General features: G+C 43.6%; 1 protein-coding gene across 2 annotated transcripts in view; it reads right to left on the bottom strand.

Annotated features, from left to right (window-relative positions):
- Nucleotides 1-13,273, bottom strand: part of Vps53 (vacuolar protein sorting 53) — a 30,827-nt gene that overhangs the window by 5,368 nt on the left and 12,186 nt on the right. For both annotated transcript variants that reach the window (XM_089574784.1, XM_089574785.1), the window contains 12 exons: nucleotides 12,773-12,840; nucleotides 12,145-12,217; nucleotides 10,443-10,585; nucleotides 8,833-9,025; nucleotides 6,908-7,042; nucleotides 5,565-5,653; nucleotides 4,618-4,857; nucleotides 2,975-3,137; nucleotides 2,574-2,656; nucleotides 1,762-1,840; nucleotides 581-729; nucleotides 52-121 (listed from right to left, as the gene is read on the bottom strand). In XM_089574784.1, coding sequence (XP_089430910.1) covers nucleotides 52-121; nucleotides 581-729; nucleotides 1,762-1,840; nucleotides 2,574-2,656; nucleotides 2,975-3,137; nucleotides 4,618-4,857; nucleotides 5,565-5,653; nucleotides 6,908-7,042; nucleotides 8,833-9,025; nucleotides 10,443-10,585; nucleotides 12,145-12,217; nucleotides 12,773-12,840 — 1,485 coding nt within the window. The remainder of the gene's footprint in view (nucleotides 1-51; nucleotides 122-580; nucleotides 730-1,761; nucleotides 1,841-2,573; nucleotides 2,657-2,974; nucleotides 3,138-4,617; nucleotides 4,858-5,564; nucleotides 5,654-6,907; nucleotides 7,043-8,832; nucleotides 9,026-10,442; nucleotides 10,586-12,144; nucleotides 12,218-12,772; nucleotides 12,841-13,273) is intronic.

Consider the following 13,273-nt stretch of genomic DNA (forward strand, 5'->3'; position numbering starts at 1 on the left):
AGGGTGCTCACCCTTCTTACACCACTTCTTTATGACTTCTACACAACTCACCTGTTCAGCACCAATGGGGCTCATCGGCTTGCATTTGAACAGCTGGCTGATCAGCCTTGGTATGAATGAACTGCAACAAAATGAGAGTAACTAATGTGGACCATTCAAGTACTTTGCAATCTCAAAGAACAACCCTTTGATGTAATTTTGAGTCAACTTTCTTGGAGTCAACTTTTTATTTTTTTTTAGTCAGGGAGGGCTGTCAGCTGGGGGGTTGACTTTTATCCGAGGTCGACTTATATGCAGCAATATATGGTATTATCAGTCGGACAAAACCTGCAAAGAACTTCCTTCACGGCGTACTTGAAGGCCGAGACCAAGTAATTACAGAGATCCCACGCAGCAAAAGCATTTATAGCCACCTTCATTAGTGATCACATGCGTGTGGCACAGTTTTTGTGCATGCTTGTAGATATTCCGCTAAACAAATGCAAAAACTTTTTCTCATGCTACTGTTTATTTGACCCACAATGCCCAACAAAGCCCAAGACAATCCAACGCACACACGCAAGAAAGAAAGCTTGCTCACCTGACAAAGTGCACACAAAACTGGGTGAAGTAGCGGCGTGAGTTGGCCAGGTTGTCCCGTATGAGAGGCAGGGTCTGGCGGAGGTGGGATGTGATGGCCGTCACGTAGCTGCTCTGATCGCCCACTGCTTTCACCAGGGACCAGTTGGTCTGTGTGACAAGTGCACAGGGGGCTGGATTAAGTACACAATTTCTCCATCCTTTACCGGTGTCCAAAGAGAAAAGGAATAATTTTGCCAGTGACAGACAGCCAGTTAAGCAGGCTTCAGCATAGCACTTAGATGAACATATACAGCTAGATAACTTGGACAAGAATGAAAGCAGACAGGAGACATAAGACAGCGAACTTTCATGTCTTTTTGTCGCTACCCTAATGTCTGCTATTAAACACCAGTTAGCATCCTTCAAAGCCAGTTACGGGGACTTTAGTTGTAGCAGAAAAAGTGGTCACAGTCCAAAGCCCCAGAATGTCACATGATTGGCTCATAAGTGACGAAAGGCGCAACAACACTTGGGCACTCGAGCTGGGTACTACGAGAAGGTTATCACAACAGGAAATGCGCAGTGTGTATTCTTGCAGAAGTCTCATCCAGCAGTGCAAAATAAGCTCTGTTATATCTTACGTACAAGTAGAGTATCTGCCACACATGCGTAGACGCACACACACTTGTCAAAACATGTTAACCCATCTGACACCGGAAAATTAATTTGCAAGCAGGGCAAGAAATCCCCAGTTCTAATCTTTCCTGAAGGAATATAAAGACATGCTCGAAGAGCTGAAAGCCCACTTCACCTCCCCAAGCAACTAGAGGCAGACCCAACAAAAGAACAGGTAGGCATGCTTGCAGCAAACTTCAACTTAAAAGGTTACAGTCTTTGAGAGCATGCAGAGGCAAAATCAGGAAACAGTTTTCCACTAACCCCACTAAATCTCCCATGAATGAAAAAAGGCACTGTGCCTTAATGGTAAACTGAAGAAAATTTGACTTTAAATTTCAACTGTCCAAGCTCAGACAACAGATGCCATTCCTAGAGTTGAGTAAACCTCCCTGAGTGACTCAAAATATGCTTATTCTAATCAATAAACACACACAAAGAGCCAGATTGCAGTGAATTACAGTAAGCGTCCTGGCTAGCACCTCATCTGACACATGCACACTTCACCAGGACGGCACAACTAACCTTGGTGATGGTTGACAGGGCTGGCTCGCAGGCAGCCTCCAAGTCGTGAACCAGCAACTGAATGCAGTTGTTGATGACCCTACACGGTGTGACGAAACAGCCAGTACCAGAATATCAGGCAAGGCACCATACCATACATGTATCGGCAAGAGCTGCACATTTTTTTTGTTCCAGGGGAATTAATAATTGGCTGCCGATTTTGAAGCAGTTTTTCACATGCACCCTTGCACAGCTCACAGTCAAACCCTTGCAGAGAGACAGCAGTCTGCAATATATTCTGCTTAACAAAAGCGCAAGACGTGAGTGCTTGCCTGAATTCAATTAAGGGAGTGATTACTCATTAGCATCTACCTCAGTGCAGCCATACAAAGGAAAGCCACACAGCTCCCTTAGAATCTTCATGATTTAAAAAAAAATTAATCATAGCCTGAGCCTTGAAACAGGGTCGCTGCTAGTCTGGTGTTGGCACAAATACCAAAACCCTCATAGCCAATCAGCAGCAATTTTCAGCTTACCTAAGCACAAACAGGACTTTTAACCCTTCCCCGGGCAAACCCCTGTTAAAACAGCAATACTACCTGTAGTACCACACAGCCACCGCCACCCACAGGTGCGCTCACTCCCCTAAATGACTAGACCTGAGAGATACGCCTGCTTTGACGCCATTCCCTTTGGCCACCAGGAGAATGCACAAGTGTTCAGCTATGATGCACTGCCACTGTGCCAATGCCATTTATCTCAGAAAAAGTTTTTCATGCATGATCGCTGCAGAACGAAAAAGAATATGCACCTCGGGCCACACCGCAACTCACCCGTTGAACATGTCTTGCTCCGCACTGAGGTCAATCTTGGGTGCCAAGCTCGGTTCAATTTTTTCCTTCAGCTTCCCTTCAAGCTGCACAAAAGACAGGAGGCCACAGACTCCAGTCATACCAAACAACATGATTAATGCCACTTTAGGACTAGTTTGCCACTGTAGGCACAAAACTCTGTGGCACTGTTGTATGTTGTAGGAAGAAGAATACGAAGAATGCTGTGAATGCATGGAGAGGGCGAGAAGGGTGTGAGGGGAGAGAGAAGGGGGGGGGAGTGCCAACTATCTGGAGAAGTTTTCCTACTGCTGCAGTTTGTAAGGCACTGTTACAGCTATTCATTTCAGCCACTGCAGCAATATGTCAAGCATGGCCAGAATGTAAGGGGGCTTTGTCTCTACCTGCTGGGTTGTCTCGAGGCAGTACTCGGCCGTGCTGAGGATTCCACAGATGCGACACAGCTCGGGAGGCGTCAGCCGCGGACTCTCGCCTTCTTTCAGCAGGCTCTGGAAATTCTGGATCAGCCCAGCTGCTGTCATAGCACTGCCACTACTGCTGCCTGTCCTGCATTGACGAGATGTGAAAAAAAAAAGTAAGAAAAGAGGGAACTTTGGTAGCTGAGAAACGAGAGTTGAAATGCAATGGAAAAAGCATATGCTCATCTGCACAGCCTTTTTGATCCCGCAGGCACCACAAGGCTAGGGTGAATGTCAGCATTAACAAGACTGTCAGCATTAAAATAAACAGTTTAGAGGCTTAGTGATTGCCGGATAATATTTAGTCAATGTTATTTACAAAAAATGGCTGACAATTAAGCATTGCAAAAGCAGTTTTTTGCAGGTGAACACCACTGCCAGATTGACATGTCCACTGACCGGGCAGCCAGTTATGCGCATTTTCAACTTTCTCATTGTCAATGCCAATTTACCCAAAATACGCCGACGGCCTATGTTGCAGTGCAGTGTTTCTACAGCAATGCTGGCAATGCCAATGCATATTGCTCTAGTGCCATGTTTCAATTTCAATTCAATTCATTATTTATTTTTCCAGAAAGTGCCTGGAGGGTCTCCTTGGCTAAAAGCTGCTCACGCAGCTTGACTAAGGCCAAGAAGACCGTTTACATAGCAGTTACAGTGAAAACATATTATAAATAAAACAGACATTTTACCTCTAATTTGCAACAGTGAATTCAAGTTTTGTACAACATTCGGAGCACTGAAATTATACCATGTAAATAACACAAGTCAGACATCAAACAAAACACACAAAAAACACATTTCAAGAAACGTGGCAAGAAATATTGTACAATTAATTTACATGAAACAAAGCACAAGAACAGAACAAGAAAAAAAGAAAAAAAAAGAACATAATGTGCAACAAAACACAGTATAACAATACAAAGTATTACCAGGGGAGCCGCAATGCTGTCCACGCCAACGCATGCAGCACACATACCTCTCTCTCTACCACCACATAGCTCAAAGTGCGAATATTAGTTAGACAGTGCTATTACTTGATGAAGAAGATGATGCGAAATGCACAGCGCAAGAGTGTGTTACAGTTGAACACGAGGCGTGTTCGGCTACAGTTATACCCTAGTGCTCTCGCGCAGTAGCCAGTAAAGCTTATCTGTTCACACTGTCATGGGTTCGAAATCCAGTCGCAGACATTGATTTGATTTATTTATATTTATTTATCTCACTTGGCACAAACCCATAAACATCGCAAGCATACAAGCATCGCAAAATCTTGGTCGCAGTTTACCCATTGGAACAGTGCTTTCGCACTAATAGATAATTACCAGAACCCAACACTATGTATCTGAATTGAGCTGCAACCATACCTTTTAGGCTGAATCCATGTATGTGGCCAAGCACAAGCCAAGCCAAATATGGAGTTCACATTCGACACTACCTTGGTGCATGAAGCACTCTAAGGAATTTGCACACACAAAGGTGCTTCTTTTCCTTCCACGAAATCTTGAGACACACTGTACGCGCAGCCCCAAGTGACCCCCGTCACAAGGAAGCAGTGGCGCCCTCACTTTGGCAGGGAGCCCTGGAGGACGCGGCCTGCGTAGTCGGCCAGGTGCTTGCCGAAGACGCGTGCCAGGGCCAGCAGGGGGGCCCCTCGGCTGAGCTGGCTGCACTGCACCAGGCACTTCTTGTAGTAGACAAACAGGTCGGCACAGCTGGGCAGCACGCCAGCCGTCTCCACGTCGGGCTGTGGGAGGGGTGCCCGCTGGGCTGCCTCCACAAACTGGTCCAGCAGCTGCTTAAGTGTCCTGCGGGGGGCACCAATGGGCTCTAAGCCAAGGCCAGTCAAAAGAAGCCGTCGCATAACCAAGCCTGCTTGTACTGCCACAGCGCTACTAACGGCTCTAAAGACAACCAAGGCTCAGATATTTGCGGACAACCAGTCAACCAAGGATCCAAGAACCAGTCAAGAATCCGTGCAGGTGCCTGATACATGAATTAAATCAGTGCACAAGTTGGCAAACTACTGGTTGAAATTGATAATAGCCGTAGAGCTGGCAATTCTTGGCATTCCAGCATTGAAGCAAATGCATCATCCTCGCATCCCATGATGTCTGTCACCTTGACACAATACACTGACACAACATTGATACACCATCACCACAGTGTTACTATTTATCACTGTAATGACATCTTGCTAGCATGACACCAAAAGGTACAAGTGGTCCAAGCACATAAGGAAAGCAATTTCCATTTTTGCACAGGAAACACATAGCCAAAACTCTCACTGCCAGAAAAGTTACATTTTACTGAGGGTCCAATTTGTTGCAAATAACCATGCTGCTTCAATATCTAAAGTATCTGAAGGTTGTAGTACTTACTAACGTTCTAATAAACACTCTGCTCCGCTGTACCTGACAAGGCTGCGATCAGTAATGCACAGAGACCGACAGAACAAAGACAGAAAGGAAATGAGACCGTTCCCCCCCCTGAAAATTCTTTTTTCATCCCTCACCTGTCCTGAGACTCCACGTAGATGTCCAAGTGGCGCTCAAAGCAACTGGAGACAAGGCCTTGGAATGGGTTAACACTGGCCAAAGACACCTGCATATGTGTGGAAAGACGGATACACAGGATAGCATACATAAAATTTCGTAATCTACAACGACATTATTCATCACTTCCTGCCCCAAGCGTGCCACAAAGTCAAATACAGGAAAAAGAAAGCATAATCTGAACGAACAAACGTAGCGTTGAAACAGGACACAGAAAGATGAGGACAGGACGGGGCTACAACTTACAACTGAATGAAATCGATAAACGAAAGACACATCCCTTCTCGAGCAAAAACACGCATGCGCAAACTTGAAAGAATGGTAAAACTGTGATAATCTAGAAAAATCCGGTAAAAGAAAAAAAAAGATTTCATTCAGTTGTAAGTTGTAGCCCCGTCCTGTCCTCATCTTTCTGTGTCCTGTTTCAACGCTACGTTTGTTCGTTCAGATTATGTATGACCAACTGGCCCCACAGTGTACTCTGTTAAAAAAAAAAGAAAGCAGACATGGGTACAACAACTGGTGGAATAAGAGCAGGAGCAATGGACACAAGCTTGAATTCACCACAGCGCACAAAACGCAAGAACAAACAGACACAGAGAAGATAATGACACAACTTTGCTGAGCGCAACTTGTTTAATGCCATACAGTGCAAATGCACGCACACACATATGCACACACATGCACAAAAGAGGCTTTCTTGGAAGCTGATTATTAACATAATGATAAGCTGCCAAAAAACTCCAAATCACGAAGTTCACTACAAGACGTCACTACACGACATGAAGACCAGCCTGGCCCTCCAGCCGAACTGTGCAATAAACTTTGCATTTTAAAATTTTCAGTGATCTACTCTTTCTTTCTTTTGCATGCAGACCCACGCACACACACACCAGCCTGTCTGGAAATACAGGGAACAAAAAGAAAAAAGCACAAAAGTAATACGATACATGTCTGTCCTAGATGGCTGAAAACTACTGCGCATGCAGAAAGCCAGGTCACAAACAAAACAACAATGCTCCTGCACACTAAAACCAAAACCAAAAAAAAAACATAGAACGTAACAACGTGTGAAAGGGGGCAGTCATTATTAGATCACAATGCCTTAGGATTCATATCATTTTCTTACGCCCTTTTCTCTTCTTCACATTCTTAAAGTTGTGTTACATCAAATAAAAATCTGACTCTGCTGGATTCCTCCTTTTGCCATCGTATTACAACTTCATTTAATACCTTGGGCCCCTGGAATGTTGACACATGCTCAAATAACGCGCTACAAGTAAGCAGACATTGATTGGGCCACCTGAGGGGATGGCTGGGGTGCTGGCTCCCCAGCTGCCTCGGCTGCTCCTGCCTTCTCCTCCTTCTCCATGTCCTCGGCAAAAGGGTTGCTCTCCTCCCCACCTTCCTCAAAGGGGTTGGTGCTGCTCTGCTGAGGCTGTGCACCCGAGGGAAGCGAGAACAGGACAGGCAGTACGAGATGAGCGACCAGCCCAACAAGAAACAGCAGGCACTTGCAAAAAGCCACTTTTACTAAAGAGAGGGTCAATGAAGCTGAAAAACATTACGGCAAAGCTATTCACTGCACAGGCAAGAAACGGTGCCAAAGAATGGGTGCTACACCTGCTACAGTGGAGGTGCTTGCAGCTGTAATCCTAGGCCTGTACCTCTTCTCACCCCACCCCACCCCTAATGTAATACCTCCAGATGGAGGTCTTTAAGGAAAATAAAGTGAAGTGAAGTGAAGCAGGGGCACAGTATTCTCAGATAATAAATGTGAGTAGCAATTAGAGCCTTTACTTCAGCACAAATGGTGTTTTTGAAGGTTTCCTACCCACACTTCAGATGAAGGGGAAAAGTGGATGGGAAAAATTTCAGAAGAAAGATGCTTACATTCATACTATCCTCCCTGCACCCAAGGCAGAACTTTTATTGGGGAGCTAAAGGCCTATGCCTAAAAACATTCGCAAGGCTCACCCATCCATGTTTCATGCAAGCTTGCAAGATAAAGACGTCAAAGGCAGGTGTACAAACGTCTTTTCCAGAGAAGAAAATCATGACCACGGCACAAATGAGACCTTACAGTGGCATCGTGCTTACACATGATTGCAAATAAACAGTTTTTTTAAAAAGCATACTACAGTAAACTCTCAGTTGTACGAACGCCGGTTTATCGAATATTTCAGAATAATGAACTTTTTAAAAATCCCTGGCAGTTTTCTTATAGATTCTATGCACAAATGTTTCACTTAAACGAATTTCGGAATAGTGAATATTTCAGTTTAACGAACTTGCTCAGAGGACCCAGGCTTATTTTTCCGATCAGTTCAACGAAGTTTTGAGCCCTCCACTGCAGGCGCAACCGATGCCCGCCCTCATCGAACCGCCGCTTCTGCGGCAGTGTAACGTCGCTCGTGCTACAGCGCCCATGGGGCAAAGCGGCGGTGCGGAAGAAAAACGGCAAGGAGGCATGGCCTCCGAGATCCATAGTAAAACGTGCAAGTGATCTCAGAGGCCATGAACAAAATAACATCGCTGGCATTTAAAGCGCCGCCGGAGCAACGTGGCAATGTGTCACACCACAAACCACGTGGTGGGCCTGTTCTTTTCCGATCGGCTAGTCGTGAATGTCGCTTTTTTTCTTTCCGGTCTCATTGTTTCCGCGTGTCCTCACAAATGACCCACGTGGTGTGTGTTTTTCATCGGCTCCGTTCAGCCTAAACATTGACTTGACATTTTTCAAGCGCTAAGACAACAAGGACGAAGAAGGCGCTTGAAAAATGTCAAATCTGCACCAACTAGCCCGATCCGCTACCCTTCTAAACATTGACTCTTTCGACAGTTTTGTTACTTCCTGTGCTTTAAATGTACAAGTGCAGAAGAAAATTACTGGATTTTTTAAGTGAGAAAGGCAGCGTTTTAACTGCTATGTACCTTGTATAAGGTGATATGCATAAATTTCACACTTTTGACACTATGGATGCCATGTCTTATGCTCCTTGAATTGCACTTCAAACTTTTGACTCTGTATGCCATGTCTTATGTTAGTCTAGTGAATATTCAGTTTAGTGAACTTTCACTTAAGTGAACTATTTCCTTCGGTCCCTTGAAGTTCACTCAAGTGAGAGTTCACTGTATATGTGTTGCACACATACTCCATTAGGCTGGCAAGCAGGCCTGAGCAAGGCATTGCCCATCCATTTGCTATATGAGCACTCGAAGCATCACCTGTGTGGATGCTGCAGCAGCAGGAGGAGGCTGTGGTGGAGGGGGCACTACAGAAGAGGTGTGCTCCAGGGTGACACCCGTGAACCGCCGCCCCAGCAGGGACTCAAAGGCCGTCGTCTTCTGGATGGCACTCAGCAGGAGCCGCACCTCCATGTCCTGCACTCGCGTGCTCATCAGCTGGCTCAGCTCTCGCCTGCCACGAAACAGGGTGGGGAATGGAAAGGGGAAGATACAGTGATGAAGTCAGATTGCTTGACTAGATGAGCCCCAACGAAACTGTCATGTTTTGGGTATGGCTGGGTGAATGAGGTATGGGCACTCAGAACCATATGCAGCATGAATCAGAGGTGCGGTCACTCCTCTAATCTTTTTACAACAGTCTAATCTCGATAATTTAGATTCAAAGAGGAGTGAAAATTTCTTCAAATTACAGTGAGCCCACATTGTTTGCTATAAAAAAAAATAACCACACATGCACATGGAGCCAGCAGCACTAAGATGATAATAGTACACTCTAAACAGCCAAATAATTGGTCGCCATGATTACTGGTGCACAGCTGTTCAGTGCAGGGCCGGAAATAAGCCACTGCATTGTCATGCTTCATTGGCCAGAACAGATCATCTGCATGACCAATCCAAATAAACCATTGCCTATGCTTATGTCTCCAAATTGAAACTAATTATGTGCTTTTCAGTGAAATGCATGTCATTTTGGCAGGACAGAGGCATCAGTTCAAATAAATTCCTGGTTCAAACTAAGTGAGTTTGGATCAACCAAATTCCACTGTACACCACAGTCTCTACTCCGGGCTTTCAGTTTCAGTTACCAGGAGCACTGAATTGTGTGTGACACCGTTCCCCCCCCCCTCCCCCCCTATCTATGACACTTAGATATTACCACTCACCCTGCTATGCACGTGGCACAATGGCACACATAGTTGACCATGTTATTGCACCACATTAATCTGCTTCCAAAACTGACATTGAGATCGCTGTGATTTTATACAGGCTCAGCAGTACCGAGCCAGTTCTCAGTCTAGCAATCACCCTTAGATTATGAAGATTGTGGCCAAAATAAAATACATCTAACCATTTCCTATATTCCCTATTCGTTGGAACTGATTTTGCAAACACGTGTGACAGCTGCCAAGCCATAAAAATTTGAAAACGCTGCTCTAGTAGGCAAGCAGTAATTTGCTTCCAATTCTGACAGCTGCCTTGCAGTATTGTTTTGCCACTTCTGAGCACCCCACAGCTCTAAGTACGTATCCATGTTTTCCCACACAACGTAGAAGAAAAGCTAACAAATAATTCAGAAGTGTAATTGCACACACTTTGAAAGGCCTCCACATTAAAAACCTCTTCAACAAAACTGAACATCATATCCTATCAGACGACAAGAGTGGTAGCAGCAGTATTTTAAGCAACAGCAAGCCTAACAAGTCATCGAACAGCAGTGAAATGAGCTTAAAAAGAAAAAAGATCAAACTATCAATGGTCTGTGCTCATACAGAGCTAAAAGGTCCCCCCTCTGATTCCAAAAGACAAAATAATAATAAAATGTGGGCAACCAGAACATCAACAAGTATAGAGGGAATTGAACTGCCTACCTGGTGATGTGGCAAAACTCGACCGCGATGCGTTCGCTCACTTCCCAGTCGGCAGGGAACAGCTGGCCAAACTTGCTCTCAAATTTGACCAGGTGGTTCTTGAGCCAAGCATAGCGCCTGTCCACACGATCCAGCCAGGCTACCTGGGAAGGTAAACAGGCACACACACCCTGGAACACATGCAACGTCACTATCCCATAGACACTCTCAATACTAGTTGACTCGCTTTAATTCAAACTCAAAGGGAAACAAAGGTGTGTTCAGTTCAAACTAACAGGTGCATTTTTAATAATAATACACCTGACGGTGACAGGAAGAAGCCCTTAGTTCGAATAAATTGGTAGCATGAATTAATGACACTTTGAGTTAATAAGGGTTTACTGTTAGGGGTGTGTGAGAATGTTTGGAATTTTGAACACGCGTTGAAGATGTTTGTTATTTGGTCCAAATTGATTCAAGAGATTGATATTTGAGAATTTCCCAATATTCGAAAATTTTACAACATTCACGAGCAACCGAATAACACTTTCATATAGGCTAATTCGAGTTTAGAGTAGAGATTAGCAGGTATTTTTTTTTAGAAGCAGTCTCGCCGTTCCAATGCCAATGATAAGAATTTACACTATGTTATTTTTAGCTGCCTCTCATGTGTATATTCATAGATTTTATTTTGCAAATAATTTTGCATGACCACATTACACGTTGCGTACTCTTACCACTCTTACGCTGTCTAATCAAGCAGTATACATTTCTGTGAACATCATCTTTTCTTTTTACACAGTGCTGAGTTGGTCTAGTTTCCTTTCTTTCAGTTGAAATGACCATATGCTGTTTTGAAAAAAAAAACAAGGGCAACAACACTTGCCTATTTATGTTCCTGAAATGTTTTGTCACACTGAACAGATATTCGATATTTGATATGATATTCAAAAGGTGTTTTCTTCTTGATATTCGTATTCGATTTACGCTAAAAGATTTCAACATTCGAACACCCCTATTTAATGTACATGCAACTAATCCAGAATGCTGCACTTCGCAGATGCACTTTCAACAGAATAAGAAGTACCACACACAGCACCTTCCAAGAGAACAGTGTTGTCCCATTCTCAGATGACCAGCTTTCACTGAAGCTTTTACCGCGAAAATTTTGTGTCTAAAATAATTTTTGATGTTTTATGTTTGCATTTATTCAATGTATCTACCTTGCTTACTGCATAAAATAGATGTTACATATTAAGGAGACAGGAAAAATAAATTAAGAAGAAAGAAAAAAAACACCAAACGAGAGTACCAGAAACTGACAAGTGTGAAAAAGAGGCAAAACTGCCCACACACAAAGGAAAAAAAAACAGCAAAAAAAAAAGTAACAGGGTTGGGGTGCTGAATGAACTGTTAAGGGGTTTCAGAACCAATAAATTAAAGACCCTTGCATGCTTGCCTTTTATATATAAATTCTACCTTCACACTACCTAAATTTTGCAATGCACTAAGACGAAAGGTTTGAATTTCTAACATCTTCACAAAAGTATTGCTATCCATAGTCTGCTTCCTAAGCTTGTCACTCCCGTTTGAACACACAATGTGAGCACAAAGTGAACCATAAAGATTACACTCGCATTACAAGATACACCACAGACCGAAAAAGTGCCCACAATTTCATCCAAATTTCAGGCAATATTCACCATCACATTTACAAACTCACATCTTGGTTAGCCTGGAAGAGGTGGGTGTACTCGGCCAGCTGAAGGGACACAAACCACTTCAGAAGCTCCTGCCTGAAACACAAAGGGTGAGAAGGAAAGGGGCTCAGGCACTTCGCTTATTTCTAGGAACAGCTGCTGCTCAAAGAACACTTTTTCTAATTTTAATAAGCCTCTTGCACAATTCTGCTAAATGTTGGAAAGTGTTTCCACATGAGCTGTTCATTGAAATAAAATATATCAAAAATGCAACCGTAAAAGTAAGCAGACAAAAGCAGTGCCCTGAAGGTGTCTAAATTGAGAGCAACAGCAAATCGAGATATGCAGCCATTATTCTTTGTACTGAATAATATGCATCCCAAATACTGCAAAAATAGGCTGCCTTGAACACATGACATGCCACAAGTGAATTAATAAAGTCATTTTAGCTTGAGATGGCAACAATAATAAACACAATCCTTCAGTTTGTTAAAGAGTACTGCTAACAATACAAGACAGAACTCTATCGCAGCAGCATAATGCTTTGTTTGAATTTCTCCGCAGTAACATTTTGCCTCATCCTAAATGAAGAAACAAGACATTTGATGTAACCTACAATGACTGAAATAAGCACACAACCCAAGTGCTCACTTGACTTTCTTGTCCAGAATGGAGACCACCAGGCAGGCCTCTGCAAGCTGCTGGGTGGGGGCCGAGTGCTGTGTGAGCAAGAAAATGTCGGTCTGGTGGTTTTGCTCCAGATAAAAATTGTGATATGCTTATACTTCAGGGCATATACCGATTGCGATAGGCTTATCTAAGCTTAACAAAATTACAACTGTTTCCGCAGTTTGAACATCACCATGACAAGCTTCTTATAGGCTAAAAGAAAACTGGCTAGCATTCAAACATGACCAGGTAATATGTATAAAGCTAGGCTAATCAGTCAACACACAATGAGATTGCTACCTGGGCCAAAGTACTGCCATGAAAAAAAAAAAAAAAATCAAATTCTCATCTGGGTAAAATAAAGTAATTTAGTCTTGAGCTCACTGTATACAATTTCAACCTCTTTATCCACCATGGAGGTTCAGCAATTAAATGGCACACCGAAGCTTTGCCCCATAACTTAGCTCCGACTGCAACCTCATA

Source organism: Amblyomma mixtum, chromosome 2, assembly GCF_055824585.1.
Source record: "Amblyomma mixtum isolate Tamu chromosome 2, ASM5582458v1, whole genome shotgun sequence".
NCBI lineage: Eukaryota > Metazoa > Arthropoda > Arachnida > Ixodida > Ixodidae > Amblyomma > Amblyomma mixtum.